This window comes from Schistocerca nitens, chromosome 11 (genome assembly GCF_023898315.1).
Source record: "Schistocerca nitens isolate TAMUIC-IGC-003100 chromosome 11, iqSchNite1.1, whole genome shotgun sequence".
NCBI lineage: Eukaryota > Metazoa > Arthropoda > Insecta > Orthoptera > Acrididae > Schistocerca > Schistocerca nitens.
In genome coordinates, this window is record NC_064624.1 from 145,067,454 (window position 1) to 145,091,282 (window position 23,829).

Sequence of the window (23,829 nt, forward strand, 5' to 3'; positions counted from 1 at the left end):
ACCCAAACACACACACTAAGTCATCATCTTTAGCAATTAACTAAGCTCCACTAAGAAGAATATTTCCTTTGAAATTTTTTATTTTGAAAGTGATGAAAGATAAATGATACTTAGCTTTTGTAGACGTTTAATTAAACCTCAGACTAATATGTCAATTATACAGTTGGTACTTCTGATTTGTAATGATGTAGCCTTTCTCATTGCGTCTAAGACTACCCAAAAATGGAAGTTAGCTAACTGTCTGCAGTGAAGTTATGCAGTTGTTACAAAACTTGTTTCCTCTACACCACTTCTCTCTCTATTGACGCTTGTGTCAGCCTCACCCTGCACCTTTACTTAAAATCAATCAAGTGAAAATTCGTGCACTCTACTTACTGTTTCTGAATCACTTGATTGCTGGACTCCTTACTTCTGCAGTGTCAGAAATCGAAAGATTTTAACTTGCCAACGCTTTGTGTCTGACTAGGTGCCACAAACAATAATAAAAATAAAGTACTGTACACATCTTACACTACAATAGTAGCCACTACATAGTAAGTGTTGAGTTGGAAGTTTAATATTTTTTTCATTTACTATTATGAACTTTGTGATGACGAAATTTCTGGTCATTTGCTAGAAATTTTTATGAGATATTGAAGCATATGTGATCTATATGTCTCGATTTCTCCATCATGGTACAAAGTTAAAACTATTGTGTGCAGCAGGAGGATTATGTGTGGAAGATGAAGTTCATACATTCGTTTGACAAGCTGTAGCATGCACCACATTGTGTCATTCATTACTTCTATTATTTGAAAATAAAAATTAATTAATGTTAACTTATGTAATAACTATTACATTGTTGTGAAATAGTAATGATAAACATGATCTTTTAGAAATAATTTAGTATTGTGAGCGAAACACAGTTGGACACAGTTGTTTGTACCCCACATAAAATTTAATTTTATCCACTGGGGGAGGGGGGGAGGGGGCCGTTATGCCACTACCCTACAAAATATTGGGTGTTGTCATGTTGGAATATGTGAGACGTTGCCATCAAGCTATGCCCGCCACCTCTATATCATGTTTCTAGAAAGCCATTCCAGACTGTGACAGCAGTTAGTTGATCCCCTGTATCAGTTCCTGGAGAGAAACATGCTGGGCTAGCAGTTAAGGGCAGAGGGGTACAGATTTCAGACATAAAATATCATTGTTTTCTTAAATAAGTGTAGAAATTGGGACTGTGTGTTGAATAAAATATGCTCTTAGTTTTGTGCTAGATCTCCATTTTGATACTTTGAGCAAGTAATTGTACAAAGAGACAAATGATAGGAGGCCTGTATTCCTTCCATGGCATTTATTACAAGCAAATAGGGAAGTTTTAAGAGGAGATGTAATAGATTTCCAAAAGTATTATTTCCTTCATCTACACACTTTAATCTAGTGTGTGAATTTTATCCTGATGGCAGCTTTATAAATGCCTTTAAATTGATAAAATGATTAACTCTGCACTGGCAGCCACTCCCACCTGTCCCTTGGGAAACTGTGTTCCAGAATCCCTCACAGTGGGACGAGTTCAGGAGGCTGAGGAGGCCACGGCCGTGGATCTGGGTGCCCTGCTGGACGCCGGGGACGGCGCTGTGGTGACTCTGCTGGCCGGGGACACGCGGCTCGTGGCTCACAGGGCTGTCTTAGCCGCCAGGAGTCCCGTGTTTGCGGACATGGTCCGTCGCGTCACAGTAGAGGGCAGCAGCAGCCAGCTCGTACTCTCGGACACAGAGGGTCCTGTGCTGCGCCAGGTGCTGGCATACCTCTACACCCTGCAGGTGCCCCAGCTGCCCAGCATGGCCCCACAGCTGCTGGTCGCCGCCGACGTATACGGCCTGTCGGTACTGAAAGCGCACTGTGAGCAACAGGTGGTCGCCCAGTTGTCTGTCGAGACTGCGGCAGCTGCAGGTGTTATCGCGATTAGGCATTCCGCCAACAGGCTGAAGCAGGCCGCTGTCGCCTTCATAAAGGCCCACATGCTCCGTGTGATGGCGACGCAGGGCTGGGCTGAGGCTGTAGTTAACGACCCACAAACCATTGTGGAGTTGACTCATCTGATTGCAGAGACACCGACAGACACCAGGTAAGCGTGAGACAAGTTACAATTCTACGTTACACAGCGGTAAGTGTGTGTACTGCCAGGCCTAAAATGTCCACCACAAAGTTTAATTAGATGTGCTTGCGCAGTAAAATACACTACTACTGATATCCATTTTCTTGTATACACTATGTGATCAAATGTATCCAGACACCTGGCTGAATATGAAGCCCTCCATCAGTAATGCTGGACTTCAGTGTGGTGTTGGTCCACCCTTAGCCTTGATCTCAGCTTCCACTCTCGCAGCCATACGTCCAATCAGGTGCTGGATCGTTTGTTGGGGAATGGCAGCTCAATCTACACGGAGTGCTGCACTGAAGAGAGGTATCGATGTTAGTTGGTGAGACCTGGCACGAAGCTGGCGTTCCAGTATATCCCAGATGTGTTCTGTAGCGTTCAGGTCAGGACTCTGTGCGGGCCAGTCCTTCACAAAGACGTTACTGTCATGCAACCACTCGGCCACAGCCCATGCATTATGAAAAGATGCTCTTTCATGTTGAAAGATGTAATCGCCATCCCCGAACTGCTCTTGAACAGTTGGAAACAAGAAGGCGCTTAAAACATGAATGTAGGGCTGTGCTGTGATAGTGCCACGCAAAACAACAAGGGGTGCAAGCACCTTCCATGACAAATACGGCCATATCATAAAACCACCGCCTTCGAATTTTACTGTTGCCACTACACATGCTGGCAGAGAGCGTTCACAGGGCATTCGCCATCCCACACCTTTCCATCCGATTGGCACATTGTGTACCATGATTAGTCACTCCACACAACGTTTTTCCACTGTTCAATCGTCCAATGCGTACGCTTCTTACACCAGGCGAGGCGTCATCTGACATTTACCATCGTGATGTGTGGCTTAAGAGCAGCTTCTCGATCATGAAATCCTAGTATTGTCACCTCCCGTCTGACTGTCATTGCACTTGTAGTGGATACCGACGCAGTTCCGATTTACCGTGTGATGTTCTGGATAGATGTGTGCCTATTACAGATTACGACCCTCTTCAACTGTCAGCAGTCTCTGTCATTCAACAGATGAGGTCGGCCTGTACGCTTTTGTGCTGTATGTGTCCCTTCACGTTTCCACTTCGCTATCACATCGGACCTACGCATGTTTAGGAGTGTGGAAATCTCGCGTACAGACGTATGACAAGTGAGACATCAATCACCTGACCACATTCGAAGTCCGTCAGTTCCATGGAGTGCCCCATTCTGCTGTATCACGGTGTGTAATGTCCACTGAGGGCGCCAATATGGACTACCTCGCAGTAGGTATCAGCACAATGCACCTAATATGAAAAACGAATGTTTCTGGGGGTGTCCAGATACCTTTGGTCACATAATGTATGTCATACAAATACCGGCGTTGTCTGCATTAGATTGTCACACACTAACTGAATAGCTTGTCTAAATGCTCTCAAGGAATACGTATGCTCGAAGTAAGCAAACATAAAGACATTGTACTTCGCAACTACGCGGGTTGAATGCCACAAACAAGTGCCGATGTCGAACATTTCAAATACGGTATCTCGTAAACGACTCGTACTTGGATCCTGGAAAACTAGCTGTGGCCACTGCAGGTGCCGTTCTAGTGATGGACGCAATGATGGACTGCTCAGATCACAGACAGACACCACAGTGACATGTGCTGTTGGCAGCTAGGGAAAGCCCGCTCTGTTCTCTGTGCTGTACATGCTACCCTAAACCTCTTCCTTCAAAGTACCCTCGTTTGTTGTCTCCACTGCTTCTGGGAATGAGATACCTATAAATGGCGTTACACTGTGTAAAGTGAAGGTGAAGAAGCGGAGCAAGTCTGTCGCTCTTTACCAGGACCAGGGAAACATCTACACTATGTGGTCAAAAGTATCCGGACTCCCCATAAAACACACGTTTTTCATATTAGGTGCACTGTGCTGCCACCTACTGCCAAGTACTCCATATCAGTGACCTCAGTAGTCATCAGACATCGTGAGAGAGCACAATGAGGCGCTTCGCGGAACTCATGGACTTCGAACGTGGTCAGGTGATTGGGTGTCACTTGTGTCATACATGTGTACGCGAGATTTCCATACTCCTGCACATCCCTAGGTCACTGTCTCCGATGTGATACTGAAGTGGGAACGTGAAGGGACACATACAGCACAGAAGCATACAGGCCGACCTCGTCTGTTGACCGACAGAGACCGCAGAGAGTTGAAGAGGGTCTTAATGTGTGATAGGCAGACATCTATCCATATGATCACATAGGAATTCCAAACTGCATCACGATCCACTGCAAGTACTATGGCAGTTAGGCGGGAGGTGACATAACTTGGAGTTCATGGTCGTGTGGCTGCTATTGGCCACACATCATGCCAGTAAATGCAAACAATGTCTCGCTTGGTTTAAGGAGAGTAAACATTGTACGACTGAACCGTGGAAAAACGTTTGTGGAGTGACGAACCACGGTACACAATGTTGCCATCCGATGGCAGGTAGTGGGTGTGGCGAATGCTTAGTGAACGTTGTCTGCCAGTGTGTGTAGTGCCAACAGTAAACTTTGGAGGCGGTTATGATGCAGAGCAATTCGTAGGTGGTGATTGCATCTTTCAACCCGATCCAACACCAGTTCTGAATGCACGACTTGGGGCGGAGTGGTTACACCTCAGTAATATTCCTGTAATGGACTGGCCTGCACAGAGCGCTGACCTGAATCCTACAGAACGTCTTGTGATGTTTTGGAACACCAATGTCGTGCCAGGCCTTGCCGACTGACAAAGATACCTCTCCTCAGTGCACCACTCCATGAAGTTTTGGCTGGCATTCCCCAAGAAACCTTCCAGCACCTGATTCAACGTATGTCTGCGACAGTAGGAGCTGTCATGAAGGCTAATGGTCGGCCGACACCATATTGTATTCTAGCATTACCTACAGAGCGCGCCACGAACTTGTAATTCAATTTCAGCCAGGTGTTTGGATACTTTTGATCACATGGTGTATCTTAGAATGCTGCAGCACAGTTCAAAGTGTGCAGCAACGTATTTTAAATTCCCTATTCGTGACGTTTCCATTCTGTAAAACGTGAAATCTTCGCTGTAGTGGAGTAGTCAGTCACATTAGTCGCTACACCCATATCAGTACAACACTTTTGTGTGTTGTGTATCTCCCTTTTACTTTCTAGATATATATGTGGGATTCGCTGACAATTTCTGTAACAAAATTCATTAACTCTAACGAACTATTCGAGGGGAATTAGAAAAAACGTTTTTGAAGTTTACTAAGCTCTAAGGAAAATGTCATTCTCAATCGGAGCATATATGGAAAATTTCTCTTAAAGAAGGTGATATAAAAACATAATTCTTGAACACCACATGACCACCTCACAAGAAAGGCGACCGGGTTTCACAACAGCTCTGCCGCTTCAGGCAGTTGCACATAATGCTCTGTCTTCCTTCACATTTCCTTCCCGCTTCTAGTCTGTTCTTTCCCATGATATTGCCATACTTCAGTGCACTCCCTTGTGCAACACACAAAGGAAGGCGCTTTTTTGTGTGAGAACTCCGTACTTGGCTTTAGAGGAGGGTCTGTCAAATATCTACTGACCATTCTTTGCTTAATTTTCCTTGTGGCTTTTGTAGATATTAGTCTTGCAGTGTTTTCTTCTGGTAGAACTTAGTGTTTTCCTTTTCTGACCTGTTCCAGTTATTGGCCCATCCCCAACCACGTCAAAATGAAAGAGATCTTTTGATCCTTCTATACTTTTTGTGAACATATCACATTATAAATACTCACTATAATGCTAGTGACTAGTAATTACCATAAATTACTTTTATTTTTAGATATATCTGAATTTTTGTGCACCACTTACTGAGCTGCTTCAAAAACTGGAATTCATATCCTTCACATAATAATCCTTACACTCAATGATTCATTTCTCATTTACTTTTATTGTTGCAGAAGTGTATTTCACAATTACAAACGAAAATCAATGTTTGAATGAAAATGCTTATCGCCATAGCCATGTTTTCAAGATGCCTATTATTTACACATTAACCTTAAATATGTAATTCTATCCTAATTATTTACAAATAAAGTTGGGAAATCCATTTCTTAACTTAAATAGCGTGCATGTCACAAGACCTAACCAGTACCTTCTTCATTGCCTCAAGCTATGTACACTACTGCATTGTACGTATTCATCTGCTTACCATGACAACCAGTTCACACACAAGTATCCATCCACGTTACGTGCATGTACATGAAGCCTCTCTTCTTATGTCAATCGTAAATTCATCGCCCAGTTTCTTCGTGAGAAATCACAAACGTTAACCAACACACACACACAACTACAAGTGCCAAAAGTAGAAACTGCCACATCTTCAGTAACATAGTTCTCATTTGATACACGTATCTCCAAACAGTTACTGCCATTGAACACCGCTGCTACATGTAGCACTGTTTGCGGAGATCTGGAAATGCTTGTCTTTTTCCATGACAACACTTGCTTCATAAGCACCACTTGTAAATTGCACGTCGTCCAAACACCAGCCACAACTTTTTCACTCGTTATCACACTATATACAAATTTCCATCAACTGGCGTATGTAGCATAGTTCCTTTGTCTGTGCATTGCACTTATATTTAAATTATTATGCACTAATATAAAACACACACACACACAAACAAACACACACAAACACTTCAGTGACTACCTTGCAGTCTCCAGATATTTGCCTGTAACTTCTTCTAACTTGAAGAAGGCACAATGGACTTTCTCTACTGTCTATGTGAAAGCATGATTTCATGAATCTTTACTGAGATATATTTGGTGCATTGCCTTATGTAACCTATTTCTCATGGTTTTCAATCATATTGAATCATTCTTGTATCCATGACATATACTAATACAGTCTGATAAATATCATTACACTGAACCCAGTAACAAAACCAAATTCTTGATTATATATATAAAATTAATGTGTCTGCTTATTTTGCTGATCATACTCTTAGACTCGTTCAGCCTCGCAGTCAGGTACTATTCAACGTTCACCTGTTTCGTGTGAGTGCTCATTGGCCAGTGTGAATCAAATAAATCTATTGGCCGAAGTTTCAATTCTGTGATAAAGGTTTTAATGGAAGTTAAATTTTTACTGCAGTAGCTTCGTAATATGACAAATACTGTGCTCCATTTTTCTCTGAATTTCCTTCCCCAGTCATTTCAGAAGTATCCGGCACCATATTTACTGTATGTTCCCCCTACCGCCCAGTCTATAGCATATGACCTACAATGATCTGATGGACATAGTAGCAAATTAAGTAAATTTAAACGTTTTGCCAATCTAATTTCTGAGTGATTGTAACTTGGTATGTTAAACTGCTAGTATGAGGAACTCATGAGAGACAGTGTGTAAACTGATTGTCTCACTAGGTAAGTCATTTATCTTAGTGGAGTAGTCGACCCACTATCGCCTTTGGCTGTATTGGTCCCATTATCTGTGGATCGACAGCTGCCCAGTGGTCTCTGTGTTAATACATGTATCGGAACAGTCTACCTCTGCACTGTGGGGCAGCCACTGGACACAGCAGGACCAACCCCCAATATACAGCCACACAGTGAGCACAGTGACTGAGGCCGGACCCTCACCACAGCTGTGCAGACCACAGGTCCCCACTCAGGCCCCGTCTGTGGTATGTCGTGAGTTCTGTCACTACATAAGCATATCTTTAAACAAATTAGAGGATGGTGGCGTTAGCGAAGTGTTATGGCGAAAAAATCGAATTTTAGTTTCTGAAAAGCAGAGATGGCAATGGTTAACAGTAAACTTATTGTTTTAATCGATGTCAACATCTTTCATTGTATTATGTTCATTCACTGTGGTAGTATAGGGATTGTTTCCTACGCTAAAATTCTTTTACAAAGTTTCTGTATATGTTAATGTAGTGGATGGAGTTTCTAGTTTCATTGTTGGTTATGTATCTCCCAAATTAATCTGGAAGGGAATGGATGTGGAAGTAGGTTGCTGGTGCATTGCTATATGAGATGAACATAAATTTATGGACTTTACCAGCTGCAAAAGTGAAAGGTAGAGCCTGCAGAAAGTGAAGCATGTAAGACTGGAAAGATAACCTCCACGTAGGACTATGAACATCACTTCATGTGGAATTTATGTTTAAATATACATTACATCAACAAGAACTGAAGTATCTGGAAGGGCTAACGAAACTAAATGATACTTCACAGGTTGAGACAGTATGTGACATTATATCAGTCATTGAAAAATCCAATCAAAAAGTACACAGAACTTAGTGGCATGAACCGATTTATAATTTGGCATTGCAACCACACTCACCTGGACACATACGTTGGTCCTGTTGGGAAGAGCATCCTAAAGTCATTATATCCTCTCTTGAGGCAAAGTGGCCCATAACCATTGCAATTCGTCCTTGATATCACGGTTACTACGACTGCAATGGATTGACACACGACATGATCCTACTTGTTAGATCTGGATGTCTTTCGGGACATGGGGGTATTTCAACGTCATGCAGACAATTCATTGAGATACATCCCATGTGTGGGTGAGCATTTTCCTGTTGATTGTTGACGTCACAACACTGTTGCAAGAGAGGCAGCAAATAGGGACACGGGACGTCAGTGGCGTACCATTGTACTGACAGTGTCCTCAGTCAGTATGAGTCTTGAGCTGAGGTCATACCCAGTGGATCCACACACCATGACACCAGAAGTGACACTGCTGCACGTCTCCAGAAAACAGGAAGAATGCGACCTCTACCAAGGTCGCCGCCATAGTGTCTGACGATGCTCATCTGGTCCAGTACAAAATGTGATTCATTGCTGTAATGCCACTAGTCTATGCATTATATTCACAGCACCACCCCAGTAGTAGCCTTTTCTGTGTTGGTAGTAATGATAGCTACACGTGGCTCAATAATTCCACAGTCCATCTGCTAGTAGTCTCTGACACCAATGCAGGTATGAGGAAGACATGCTCATGGCCTTAGGGACTGTGAACAAAACAATACATTACTGCGATTGGCTGGTCCAATAACAAAAGTGTCAAGGAAGGTGACCACGAGTGTATCTAAGAAGATTAAAAAAATGAGTGAAATATAAGTGGTACACTTTTATCGGTTGCAATGCTGTCTCGAGGCAGTAAAATATTGCCGGACATGATAGCGTTGCCAATCTGGCTCCAAACCTGGAGAGACCCTAGATACTTCTGTTAGTACAGGGTGGAGCAAATGAAAATGGCATTGGAGATTGGATACGTTTGCACATGAGTATATGCATATAGCCACACCCTGTGACATGCACGCCACGTGATCCACCACGTGATCCACATCAGTTCAGATTGCAGTGCAGGCTGTGCCAGTGTGAGTGGATCAGAGCAAAGGGGGCGATGGTACTCACAGTGGAGCAGCAGGCGTTCGTTGTGAAAAGTTATGTGAGAACGAAGTCATGGAAACGGTGTGGTCAGTTGTTTTCTGCGAAATTTAGTGGTTTTAAAGTGTGAGCAACGAGTCCCATGCAACGCTTAATCCGAAAGTGCTGTCAAACAGGATCTGTTTTGAAAGAGAAAAAAAAATGCCTAAACTCCCCTGCACACCGCAAAACATGGCTGCAGTGCGCCAGAAAATGTTTCAGAGACCTACCAAATCAATCCAACACCTGTCACAAGAGACCATGATATCACACTGATTATGCAGACCTGCATATTCAAGGTGGTCCATTGACTGACTGGGCCAAATATCTCACGAAATAAGCGTCAAATGAAAAAACTTGTCTAGCTTGAAGAGGGAAACCAGATGGCGCTATGGTTGGTCCGCTAGATGGCTCTGCCATAGGTGAAACTGATATCAACTACGTTTTTTTAAAATAGGAACCCCCATTTTTTATTACATATTCGTGTAGTACGTAAAGCAATATTAACGTTTTACTTAGGCCCCTTTTTTCACTTTGTGATGGATAGCGCTGTAATGGTCACAGACATACGGCTCACAATTTTAGACGAACAGTTCGCAACAGGCAGTATTTTAAATTAAAATACAGAACGTAAGTACGTTTAAACATTTTATTGCGGTTGCTCCAATGCGATACACGTACCTTTGTGAACTTATCATTTCTGAAAACGTATGCTGTTACAGCGTGATTACCTGTAATTATCACATTAATGCAATGAATGCTCAAAATGATGTCCGTCAACCTCAATGCATTTGACAATACGTGTAACGACATTCCTCTCAACAGCGAGTAGTTCGCCTTCCATAATGTTTGCACATGCATTGACAATGCGCTGACGCATGTTGTCAGGCGTTGTCGGTGGATCACGATGGCAAATATCCATCAACTTTCCCCACAAAGAAATCCGGGGACGTCAGATCCGGTGAACGTGCGGGCCATGGTATGGTGCTTCGACGATCAATCCACCTGTCATGAAATATGCTATTCAATACCGCTTCAACCCTACGCGAGCTATGTGCCGGACATCCATAATGTTGGAAGTACATCGCCATTCTGTCATGCAGTGGAGCATCTTGTAGTATCATCCCGTAATTTCTATTGTGCCCAATGGCAGAACTATACACGACGTTCAAAGTCGTCGTCATGCAATTCCTGGTGGACAGAAATATGGAACGGGTGCAATCGATGTTGATGTAGCATTCTCAACACCGATGTTTTTGAGATTCCCGATTCCCGCTCAATTGGCCTGCTACTGATTTGCGGATAAGCCGCGACAGCAGCTGAAACACCTACTTGGGCATCATCATTTGTTGCAGGTCGTGGTTGACGTTTCACATGTGGCTGAACACTTTCCTTAAATAACGTAGGCTAACTATCCGGCGAACGGTCCGGACACTTGGATATTTTCGTCCAGGATACCGAGCAGCATTCATAGCACACACCCATTTGGCATTTTGATCACAATAGCCATATGTCAACAAGATATCGACCATCTCCGCAATTAGTAAACGGTCCATTTTAACTATGGGTAATGCATGACGAAGCAAATACCGTCCGCACTGGCGGAATGTTACGTGATACCACGTACTTATACCTTTGTGACTGTTACAGCGCCATCTATCACAAAACGAAAAAAGTGGTCCACCTAAAACATTGATATTTCTTTACATACTACACTAATATGTCATAAAAAATGTGGGTTCCTATTTAAAAATACGCAGTTAATATCCGTTTGACCCATGGCAGCGCCATCTAACGGGCCAATCATAGCGCCATCTGGTTTTCCCAGTTCAAGCTAGACGAGAATCTCTCTTTGTAGTGTTTTCGTTTGATGCTTATTTCGTGAGATGTTTGGCCTGGTCACTATCAATGGACCACCCTATATATCGCTATCACATGTCTGTTGGTCATGCATTAAAACCACCAGATGTTCCTAAGCACCTCCTCATTTGTGAATTTCAATTCACGGAGATAACAATGAATGGCTTGGACATGGATCTTTTCTTTATATCTGATGGAGACTAATTTCAGCTGAGTTGTTACGTTAAGTAACAGAATCACAGGTCTTGGGTAGCAGAGAGTCAGCCGAACTTCCACGAAACACCTTTGCATGATCATAAGGTTGGATTTTGGTGTGCAATGTCTGCACACAGCATTACTGGTATCACCCTCTTCAATCAGCTGCTGACTTTGGCCCATCACCTTGCCAACATTTGGGAACTATTTGTGGCAGCATTAATGGAGGAGGGAAAGGCGTTCAGTTACTTCCAAGAAGATGGAGCAACTGGTCATACAGCAAGCCGGACCTTTGAGCACAGATACACAATTTCATGATTCACAGTTGTTAGCAGAGGTCAGCCTGGTTGGGGCCCTACCTGGCCACCTTTGTCACCTGATCTGTCAGTGCGTTATTACACTGCACGAGAGCCCTCAAGAGCATAGACAATCACAACAACCCTCACAGTCATCAAGAACTGCAGCAGAACACTCCAGATGAGACTGCAGCAGTTCAAACATCCAACCTTCGATCCGCCTTCAGCAACCTACCGACCAGGGCCCAAAAGCATCAAGAGATGAATGGTGCTCATTTTCAACAGCTGCTATAGTCATCTTAGTGCTGCATTCACTTTCCTCTGTTGTATTGATTTGTACTATAGAACTCTAATCTCTGGCTGCTTTTATTTGACCCCACCTTCTAATAAATTTCGTGTGTATGTGCATCCACCTTAGACTACTGTACATGGAAAGAGCAAAGCTATACAAGTCAGTAAGCTAGTAACCTTTCTCTCTGAGTCAGAAAATATAATGTTATCTTTTGTAACTGCAGTATAAGTATTTGTATTAGTGTTAATATTAGTAACAAATGTCAGTAGTAACATAGAAGTAACAGTAGTAGTAGTAGCTTCTAGAGAAAATTCATGGTGATGTAGTATTAATAGAGGCTTTCAATAGTTGTAAGAGTTATATTGTTTATTACTGCAATTACAGTATCAGTTCTCATTGTAGTGTTAATAGCAATATGTAAAATGAAATAGTAAAATTAGGCAAGATGATTTTAAATAACGAATGCCACTATGTAGAGCACCACATCGATATCCATATAAATGTTGGAGCATACTAGTAGACAGAAATAAGGACAGTGAAAATCTTATATTTTAGACATACCATATTAGAATGTTCAAAATAAGAAGGAAATAAGGGAAAAACAAGCTTGACATATTTGAGGTACCTAGTAGTTCCCCGAGAGCATGGCAGAGGATGTCCTGAGGTGGTACTGTGTACCAAAACCAGTAACCAGTAGACTAAATGAAAACTGCTACTAAGGACTAAAACACTCATCAGCCAGAACATTATAATCACCTATGTAATACCTGATATGTCCACCTTTGCAATGGATAGCAGCAGTGATACATCATGGTCTGGAAGGGAATTGGCGCCACACTGCCCACGCAAGGCACCTAATTCCCAATAATTCCTCACCGGGGGAATGAGCTCTTACGCCCCGTCGAGGCACATCCCAGATGTGTTCGATCGTATTCCCATCTGGTGAGATGTGGGACCAGCACATTAATTGAAACTCGCCAGTCTGTTCCTCGAAATACTTCATCACTTCCATTACTAGTGATATGGTGCATTACCTTGTTGAAAAACGCCACTGCCATCGTGAAACATGATCATCATGAAGAGGAGTATGTGGTCCGAAACAAGTGTATATTATTTGTTGGCCATCATGGTACCTTGAACAATCTCTACTGGACCTATGAATGTCAAGGTGAATTTCCCTATAGCACAAAGGAACCAGCGCCAATTTCTCTCTGTCCCACAGCATAGGTTCCCAGGAGCTGCTAATGTGCCCATTTCAGTCATAGTTGCTGATGTCATGGTGTTAACATTGGCAAATGTATGGGTTGTCAGCTGCAGAGGCACACTGTTAGGAATCTTGAGGGTACTGTGTGTTCAGACAAACTTTTAGCCTGCACTGTCTGTCGCGTTCTACCAGTCTGCCCGGCCTACAACATTCGAGAATGTAATGAGGAATGGCCACCCAACCCCATGACGTCTGGACATAGTTCCACCTTGGTTTCGCCACATGTCGAAGGCACTCACCACAGCGCTCCTCGAACACTCAACAAATCGTGCATTCCGAAATGCTCGTGATGAGCGTTCAGGTCATCATAAAATTCCCTCCTTCAAACTGAGACATATAGCATACCTTCCCCTTCTACAGATGGACAGCACATTTGCTGATCCTACACCGACTGTGCATGCGTCTGACTAGCAGTCATTCCTCATAAAGTGACGCTGCTATTGCCAGTACACGTTTAATCGATGAGAGGCAGGTGATCATAATGTTCTGGCTAATGAGTCTGTTATTTATAAATTGCAATGATCGCTGATCCACCCAAGAGGGTATAGCGAAAATGACATAAATAAATAAATAAACCAATAAATGAATTCCTGAACCATGGTGCAGGATAACACATTGCTGATAAAAGACCGTTATTTGGTCTCAGAAGGGTAGGTACAGTTGTAAAGTGGTCACTGTGAGCCCGGTATGCAATATGGCATTCTTCCCTTGTCCTGACCAGACGTGTTAGACTGTAACCTTGACAACGACAATGCCTGCCCTCGTGGTCATGTGCAACTCAACACTGCTACATTGTAACATCTAAATGCCCCAAAATCTTATTGCTGCACTATTTAACCAGCCACACAACTGGAGATCAAGAGTGGAGCAGCTTCCAAATTATGTCAGTTGCAGATAACGCATGCGTAGAAAGTGTCTCTGTATCCTTCACAAGTATCACACAACATCTGACACTGTTCACGGGCGTTATATAAACGTGCTGTGGTGTCCGGTCTACCTGTCATGGAGATTTGAAACCCTGGTCAGTTACACTGCAGCTGATGGTGTGTTTGTGTAAGAAGCCAGAATGACATCTCACCACTTTTTCAGTATGCTTCAATTTTATCTGTCACGCATCGCATTATTAATTCTGCACCAGTGACTTGTAACAGTACACTTGTTTCAATCGGTATCTTCACTCTTCTTTGGATTCACAGACTGAATAGCGTTCAGTTTTGAATTTTAATGTGACACCTTTTATTTCACAGATAAGAGAGACATTAGCAACTACCAACCTGTTTCACTGTTTCTATCATTTACCTACATTTTTGAGAAGGTGATGTATTGTAGAAGATTATCACACCTTGGCAACAATAATATTGTCACCAAATCACAGATTGCCTTTCAGAAGGGGTGCTCTACTAAGAATGCCATTTAAATGTTCACACACCAGATAGTACAAGCATTAAGTAACAAAACAGCACCGATGGGTATTTTCTGTGACCTATCCAAGGCATTTGATGGTGTAAATAATAATATACTGCTAGATAAAATTTGTAGGGTTGGTGGTGTAGTCAACCAATGCATCTTATCACATCTAACAAAAAGGTTTCAAAAAGCTGTATTTAGTAGTAATTCAACCAACAGAATTCAGGGACATAATTCTGACTGATTGGATATCATATATGGGGTTCCCCAAGGCTCAATCTTAGGTCTACTACTGTTTTTCATATATGTTAATGATCTACCATCTAATGTACAGCGAGCAGAATTAGTTCTTTTTGCAGATGACAACAGTATTGTTATCACTCTCAGTATTAATACTGAACTGGAAGATATGGTAAACAAAGTTCTCAAAAGTTTCATTGTTTGGTTTTCTGCAAATTGTCTCACCCTGAATTTCACAAAGACACATTATATACAGTTCTGCACCTCTGGGGGTACTGCATCAGTGATAAGTGTAACACATGGTGGTGAAGTAATACATAAGGTGGAAACTTTTAAAATTCTTCGGTGTCCATATTGATGAGAATTTTAATTGGAAAAACATAAATTTGGGAACTCCTAAAAAAACTTAGCTTCGCTACATTTGCACTTAGAATTATAGCAAATTTTGAAAAGAGATAAATCTGTAAGTTGACATATTTTGCTCCTTTTTATTGAGCAATGTCATATGGAATAAAGTTCTGGGGTAGTTCATCTTTAAGAAAGAAGGTCTTCATTTCCCAAAAACGAGTTGTAACAATAATATGTGGCGCTAACTCGCGATCGTCTTGCAGCCATCTGATTAAGGAGTTGGGCCTACTGACTACCGCCTCACAGTATATTTATTCCCTCATGAAGCTTGTTGTAAACAATCTACTACAGTTCAAAAGGAACCATGAGGTACATGATTACAATAATAGAAGAAAAAATTACATTCATTACTGAACATTAAGGTTTTCTTTAGGTTGCCATTAAGGTTTGAACAAAAAAATTAGACCACTTACCCTGTGATATAAAATGTGTTACAGACAGTATGGTAAAATTAGGAAATAAATTGAGAAAGTTTCTGCTTCAGAACTCCTATTCTGTAGAAGACTCTCTATGTTAGTAATGTGTAAAAAGTTATGGGTGGGAACTGATAACTCAATCTGTATTTCTAGTTACCATTTTTGCGGAAAAAGAATAGTAATTGTATGGTGATGTTTAGAGTACAAATAGACGTATAAATTAACTGGCAATTTGAGTCTAAAATGACTCATTCCACGACATGACGATCTATCGTGCAATTTGATGCATGGAACATGAAAGTAAGTAACAAGCGTTTCTTTCTATTCACTGTGAGTGGGCAAAACTCACTTAAACATCTGAAAATTCGGTAACTGTCTTCTATCGTACCTCATTCGTTTCATATTATGCAACATTTACCAACGACATTGTACCTTGTAGACATACTGTATTTTGCTATTTTGTCACCGCCTTGTGAGGCACTAAAATACCAAAATACAGAAAAAACTCGCAGTGCAGCTATTACGCGGTAATGCCGTACGAGCACTCTGTCTAAGACTCGTGGAAGTCTAACGACTTGATGGAACAGTAAGTGATAAGAATTAGTCCCTACATGTTATATGTCTACTTCTAGTACTCATAGATGAACTTTTACATTATACCATAAATACCTTACGCCTCAGTTGTCTTTGATAGCGAGTAGCGAGCGGCGAGACGGAAATGACGCCCCTTGTGACAGTAGTCTGCTTGGCAAAGGAGCATTCGGCGCTTTCGAGTTTCTCTCCCTGTACACAGACACGCAAGTCTACCCCAGTTTTCGGCGCAGCATCCTCCTCACCCAGTGGTGACCCACGATGCAGCCGCCGGGCTGTCCGCCGTTTACCCAGGGGGCGACGCGACGCCTGGGGCGGCTGGCGACTTAGGCTGTCGTCATCCTGGCCCCAGGGCAGAACTGGCGCCATTCACCGTGTCATCTCACGTCACGCGAGCGTTGCGGTCCTTGTGTCGTTTTGGGTCACCAATAATGTTCGGAAGCGACATCCCACAGACTAACAACCTTGCACAACATCATATCACTGGCATAATTCATCTCCTTCTTGATTTATATCCCATTTATTGGTGTTCTGGGATTATTTTCGCGTCATTCTGACAGACAACAGCGACGAAAGAACCCAAAGAGATTTTTAGATATCTGTCTCCAATTTCTTCCCCCTATAGTTCGATTCCTGTCTCCTAAGCGGGTAGGAAGTCAAAAATGTAAAAAAAAATCGACTTTTCGAAAATATGTCTGTTTTGTAGAGTACATCTTTCTGGATAGTTTGATGTATAAAACAAATATATTTCAGTGATTATAACGCACGCTATTTGGTCCTACGTGTACCAATATGAAGCACTACACCCCTTACCATAGACGTCTGCTGTCATACATACGTGTATTTCACTGTGTAGAACTCGAATGTTTATATTTGCGCCAGAGATGGACTTACGTGTAACAAAGGACTATTGACATAGAAGAAATGTCTTGATGGCGGCACCCGAACACCAATGTAAGCTTTAATGAATGTGCATGGAAGAGATTGCCAAAAACCAATTTTTGTCTGGAAGAGATGCACTTGCTGTTGGTGTTTATGATGCAGTTACATGTTTTAATGATGGTGTGCAAAGCCGGATATGTATTTTAGGGAAAATGGGAATCAAGGGCAGAGCGAACTGCATCAAAGCTTTATATGCGATAAATAGAGAGCGTGTAGTGAAAGCACGTAAATCATTTTTGGAAGTGGAGGAATGTGGAAAGAAAACTGATTTACAAAATGGAAAAAAACCTCTTTATGGTGCTGGACAGTTCTAAAAGATGCCAAATGCAGCCAGAAACTTTAATGGCCATTTTCTGCAAAACACAAATTTCTGTTCTCAGGTACATGTAACATCCAAAAACAAAATTCCTTTTCCAACGTGGTATCCTTATTAAACACAAACTCCTTAATGCAAAACTCTAGAATTTTCCATCTCTATTAAAAACTGTGGTAAAGTTTGAGATAATTAACTATAAAATTTGAGTTTTTTTCTAAACATGAAGTTTAAAATGTAACAGGTCATTCATTTTCTTGTAAATTAAATAAAATCTAGAATTTCATACACCTTTATGTATGCATTGTATGCTGTGCAAAATTAATCGAACAATCTCTCTTACTTATGAAGAAAAGTGTTTTCCAACGTGGTATCTGTATTAAACACAAACTCCTTAATGCAAAACTCTAGAATTTTCCATCTCTATTAAAAACTGTGGTAAAGTTTGAGATAATTAACTATAAAATTTGAGTTTTTATCTAAACATGAAGTTTAAAATGTAACAGGTCATTCATTTTCTTGTAAATTAAATAAAATCTAGAATTTCATACACCTTTATGAATGGATTGTATGCTGTGCAAAATTAATCGAACAATCTCTCTTACTTATGAAGAAAAGTGTACCTATAGCAAAAAATGCAGCCAATAGTAAGCGAAAAAATTATAAAGTTTCAGATGTAAAAAAAATTTATTTCGTTATGTTTTTGATCTTTCACTGCTATGATTGTGAACCCTGGTCATACTGACAAAAATTCTATGAATTTATTTGTAAAAATATAGACAGTAGAATTTAGTATCTTGTGGTACCTCTTCTGCTCCATGTCGGCCTTTTGATGTCCAACCCGCTTAACATACGAGCTACAAACACCATCTCATGACGGTAGTACCACATTATGTGGATTTAACGGTTACTGTCTTTCAAATTTTTTTTGTGATTTACGCTGTTGTGTATTAAAATATTGTTGACCAATTGGTGTTGTAAGCACAGTTGTTGAGCTTTGTACACATCTTATATTTGTGCTTTATATTGTACCAAATATTGTGTAATATGCAAGGCTACAGGTATGAGAAAATGAGGAGAAGGAAGATGAATGATTACCTGAATGCTGTCATTCATCTTACGTGGGCCACTGCCGTCATTGGCAGTGTGTGTTCTATTATCTGTGTGTGGACAGTACCTCAGCCATACAGTCTGTGGTAATCTGCCACTGGACTCGATGTGAAAACCCTTTTTGAGGCAGTGTTCTTCCTGTGCAGCACGCCAACTGCTGGAGAGAGCAGGACCGGCCCCTCCTCGCAGCCGCACAGTGGCCACAGCGACGACGGCCAGAGGCCAGCCACAGCTGTGCCCCCCACCTCTCCCCAGACGACTCCCCAGCCTGATGACGTCGCCACATCTCTACTGCGGTGAGTTCAGCCACTTAACGTGTAGACTGTCCACAATCACAGCGCGACTTGTTGGTCAGTTAGCCAAGTGATAAAGTCAAGAAATCGAATGTCGCTATTTTACGTTTTTGACGAAGCAGGAGTTGTATGTCTCGTATAAAGTTTTTTCCTTTCACTAACTGTTACGTTCGATGAGAGAAAGATATAAGGGGTCTCTACACCATTCTACAAGTTTTTAGCATGACTTGCTTTCAGTTCCTAACACAGCTCACTTGTGTAACATAACACTGAAGACTAAAACATAAACACTCATCAGCCAGAACATTATAATCACCTATGTAATAGCTGATATGTTCACCTTTGGAATGGATACCTACAGTGACATGTCATAGACTGGAAGGGAATTGGCACCACACTGCCCACACAAGGCACCTAATTCCCAATAATTCCTGGCCGGGGAATGAGCTCTTACGACAAGTCGAGGCACATCCCAGAATTGTTTGATCACATTCACATCTGGTGAGTTGTGGGGTGAGCACATTAATTGAAACTCGCCACTCTGTTCCTCGAAATACTCCATCACTTCCATTCCTTGTGATATGGCATATTACCTTGTTGAAAAATGTCACTGCCATCTTGAAACATGATCCTCATGAAGGGGAGTATGTGGTCTCGAACCAGTGTATAATACTTGTTGGCCATCATGGTGCCTTGCACAATCTGTACTGGACCTACGAATGTCAACGTGAATTTCCCTAGAGCACAATGGAACCAGCTCCAGTTTATCTATGCCCCACAGCATAGGTGTCCAGGTGCTGCTAATGGTCACATTCCCATTTCAGTCATAGTTGCTGATATCGTGGTGTTAACATTGTCAAATGTATGGGTCATAAACTGCAGAGGCACACTGTTAGGAGTCTTGAGGGCACTGTGTGTTCAGACACACTTGTAGCCTGCACCGTCTGTCACGTTCTACCAGTCTGCCTGGCCTTCAAAATTCGCGATATGTAATGAGGGATGGCCACCCAACCCCATGACGTCTGGACATAGTTTCACCTTGGTTTCGCCACATGTCGAAGGCACTCACCATAGCGCTCCTCGAACACTCAACAAGTCGTGCATTCCGAAATGCTCGTGATGAGTGTTCAGGTCATCATAAAATTCCCTCCTTCAAACTGAGACATATAGCATACCTTCCCCTTCTACAGATGGACAGCACATTTGCTGATCCTACATCGACTGTGCATGCGTCTGACTAGCAGTCATTTAACCGAGCGAGGTGGCGCAGTGGTTAGCACACTGGACTCGCATTCGGGAGGACGATGGTTCAATCCCGTCTCCGGCCATCCTGATTTAGGTTTTCCGTGATTTCCCTAAATCGCTTCAGGCAAATGCCGGGATGGTTCCTTTGAAAGGGCACGGCCGATTTCCTTCCCCATCCTTCCCTCACCCGAGCTTGCGCTCCGTCTCTAATGACCTCGTTGTCGACGGGACGTTAAACACTAATCTCCTCCTCCTCCTCTAGCAGTCATTCCTCGTGAATTGAGCTGCTATTGCCAGTACACGTTTAATCGATGATAGGCAGGTGCTCATAATGTTCTGGCTAATGAGTCTGTTATTTATAAATTGCAATGATCGCTGTTCCACCCGAGAGGGTATTGAGAAAATGACATAAATAAATAAATAAACCAATAAATGAATCTCTGAACCAAGGTGCGGGATAACACATTGCTGATAAAAGACCATTATTTGGTCTCAAATGGTAGACACAGTTGTAAAGGGGTCACTGTGAGCCCAGTATGCATTATGGCATTCTTCCCTTGTAATGACCAGACATGATAGACTGTAACCTTGACAACGATAATGCCTGCCCTCGTGGTCATGTGCAACTCAACACGGCTACATTGTAACATCTAAATGCCCCAAAATCTTATTTCTGCACAATTAGACCAGCCATGCAACTGGAGATCAAGAGTGGAGCAGCTTCCAAATTTTGCCAGCTGCAGATAACACATGTGTAGAAAGTGTCTCTGTATCCTTCATAAGTATCACACAACATCTGACACTGTTCACGGGCACTATATAAACGTGCTGTGGTTTCCAGTGTACCAGTCATGGAGATTTGAAACCTTGATCAGTTACACTGCAGCTGATGGCATGTTTGTGTAAGAAGCCAGAATGACATCTCACCGCTTTTCCGGTATGCTTCAATTTATCTGTCATGCATCGAATTATATATTCTGAAACAGTGACTTGTAACAGTACACTTGTTTCAGACTGTGTCTTCATTTTTCTTTGGATTCACAGACTGAATAGCGTTCAGTTTTGAATTCGAATGTGACACCTTTTATTTCACAGATAAGAGAGACATCAGAAACTACCGACCTGTTTCACTGTTTCTATCATTTACCTACATTTTTGAGAAGGTGATGTATTGTAGAAGATTATTCACCTTGGCAACAATAATATTGTCACCAAATCACAGATTGCCTTTCAGAAGGGGTGCTCTACTAAGAATGCCATTTAAATGTTCACACACCAGATAGTACAAGCATTAAATAACAAAACAGCACAGGTGGGTATTTTCTGTGACCTATCCAAGGCATGTGGTGGTGTAAATCATAATATACTGCTAGATAAATTTTGTAGGGTTGATGGTGTGGTCAACCAATGGATCTTATCATATCTAACCAAAAGGTTGCAAAAAGCTGTATTTAGTAGTAACTCAACCAATAGAATTCAGGGACATAATTCTGACTGATTGGATATCACATGTGGGGTTCCCCAAGGCTCAATCTTAGGTCCACTACTGTTTCTCATATATGTTAATGATCTACCATCTAATGTACAGCAAGCAGAATTAGTTCTTTTTGCAGATGACAACAGTATTGTTATCACTCTCAGTATTAATACAGACCTGGAAGAAATGGTAAACAAAGTTCTCAAAAGTATCATTGTTTGGTTTTCTGCAAATTGTCTCACCCTGAATTTCACAAAGACACATTATATACAGTTCTGCAGCTCTGGGGGGTACTGCATCAGTGATAAGTGTAACACATGGTGGTGAAGTAATACATAGGGCGGAAATTTTTAAAATTCTTAGGTGTCCATATTGATGAGAATTTTAATTGGAAAAACATAAATTCGGGAACTCCTAAAAAAAACTTAGTTTAGCTACATTTGCACTTAGAAAAGAGATAGCCGGCTGGAGTGACCGTGCGGTTCTAGGCGCTACAGTCTGGAGCCGAGCGACTGCTACAGTCGCAGGTTCGAATCCTGCCTCGGGCATGGATGTGTGTGATGTCCTTAGGTTAGTTACGTTTAATTAGTTCTAAGTTCTAGGCGACTGATGACCTGAGAAGTTAAGTTGCATAGTGCTCAGAGCCATTTTAGAAGTTGACATATTTTGCTTCTTTTCATTCAGCAATGTCGTATGGAATAATGTTGTGGGGTAATTCATCTTTAAGAAAGAAGGTCCTCATTGCCCAAAAACGAGTTGTAACAATAGTATGTCACGCTCACGCGCGATCGTCTTGTAGCCATCTGATTAAGGAGTTGGGCCTACTGACTACCGCTTCACAGTATATTTAATCCCTCATGAAGCTTGGTGCAAACAATCTACTACAGTTCAAAAGGAACCATGAGGTAAATGATTACAATAATAGAAGAAAAAATGACATTCATTACTGAACGTTAAGGTTTGAACCAAAAATTTTGACCACTTACCCTGTGATATAGAATGTCTAACAAACAGTATGGTAAAATTAGGAAATAAATTGAAAAAGTTTCTGCTTGAGAACTCCTTCTACTCTGTAGAAGACTTTCTATGTTTGTAATGTGTAAAAGGTTATCGGTGGGAACTGATAACTCAATCTGTATTTCTTGTTACCATTTTGGGGAAAAAGAATAGTAATTGTATGGTGATGTTTAGAGTACAAATAGACGTATAAATTAACTGGCAATTTGAGTCTAAAATGACTCATTCCACGACATGACGATCTATCGTGCAATTTGATGCATGGAACATGAAAGTAAGTAACAAGCGTTTCTTTTTATTCACTGTGAGTGGGCAAAATTCACTTAAACATCTGAAAATTCGGTAACTGTCTTCTATCGTACCTCATTCGTTTCATATTATGCAACATTTACCAACGACATTGTACCTTGTAGACATACTGTATTTTGCTATTTTGTCACCGCCTTGTGAGGCACTAAAATACCAAAATACAGAAAAAACTCGCAGTGCAGCTATTACGCGGTAATGCCGTACGAGCACTCTGTCTAAGACTCGTGGAAGTCTAACGACTTGATGGAACAGTAAGTGATAAGAATTAGTCCCTACATGTTATATGTCTACTTCTAGTACTCATAGATCAACTTTTTCATTATACCATAAATACCTTACGCCTCAGTTGTCTTTGATGGCGAGTAGAGAGCGGCGAGACGGAAATGACGCCCCTTGTGACAGTAGTCTGCTTGGCAAAGGAGCATTCGGCGCTTTCGAGTTTCTCTCCCTGTACACAGACACGCAAGTCGACTCCAGTTTTCGGCGCAGCATCCTCCTCACCCAGTGGTGACCCACGATGCAGCCGCCGGGCTGTCCGCCGTTTACCCAGGGGGCGACGCGACGCCTGGGGCGGCTGGCGACTTAGGCTGTCGTCATCCTGGC

At 41.9% G+C, this 23,829-nt stretch overlaps 1 protein-coding gene across 1 annotated transcript in view; it reads left to right on the top strand.

Annotated features, from left to right (window-relative positions):
* The window catches only part of LOC126212725 (neurogenic locus notch homolog protein 3-like), a 119,470-nt gene that overhangs the window by 78,174 nt on the left and 17,467 nt on the right, over positions 1–23,829 (top strand). The window contains exons 2-3 of the mRNA XM_049940136.1: positions 1,534–2,110; positions 19,032–19,181. Of these exons, the coding sequence (XP_049796093.1) occupies positions 1,534–2,110; positions 19,032–19,181 (727 nt within the window). The remainder of the gene's footprint in view (positions 1–1,533; positions 2,111–19,031; positions 19,182–23,829) is intronic.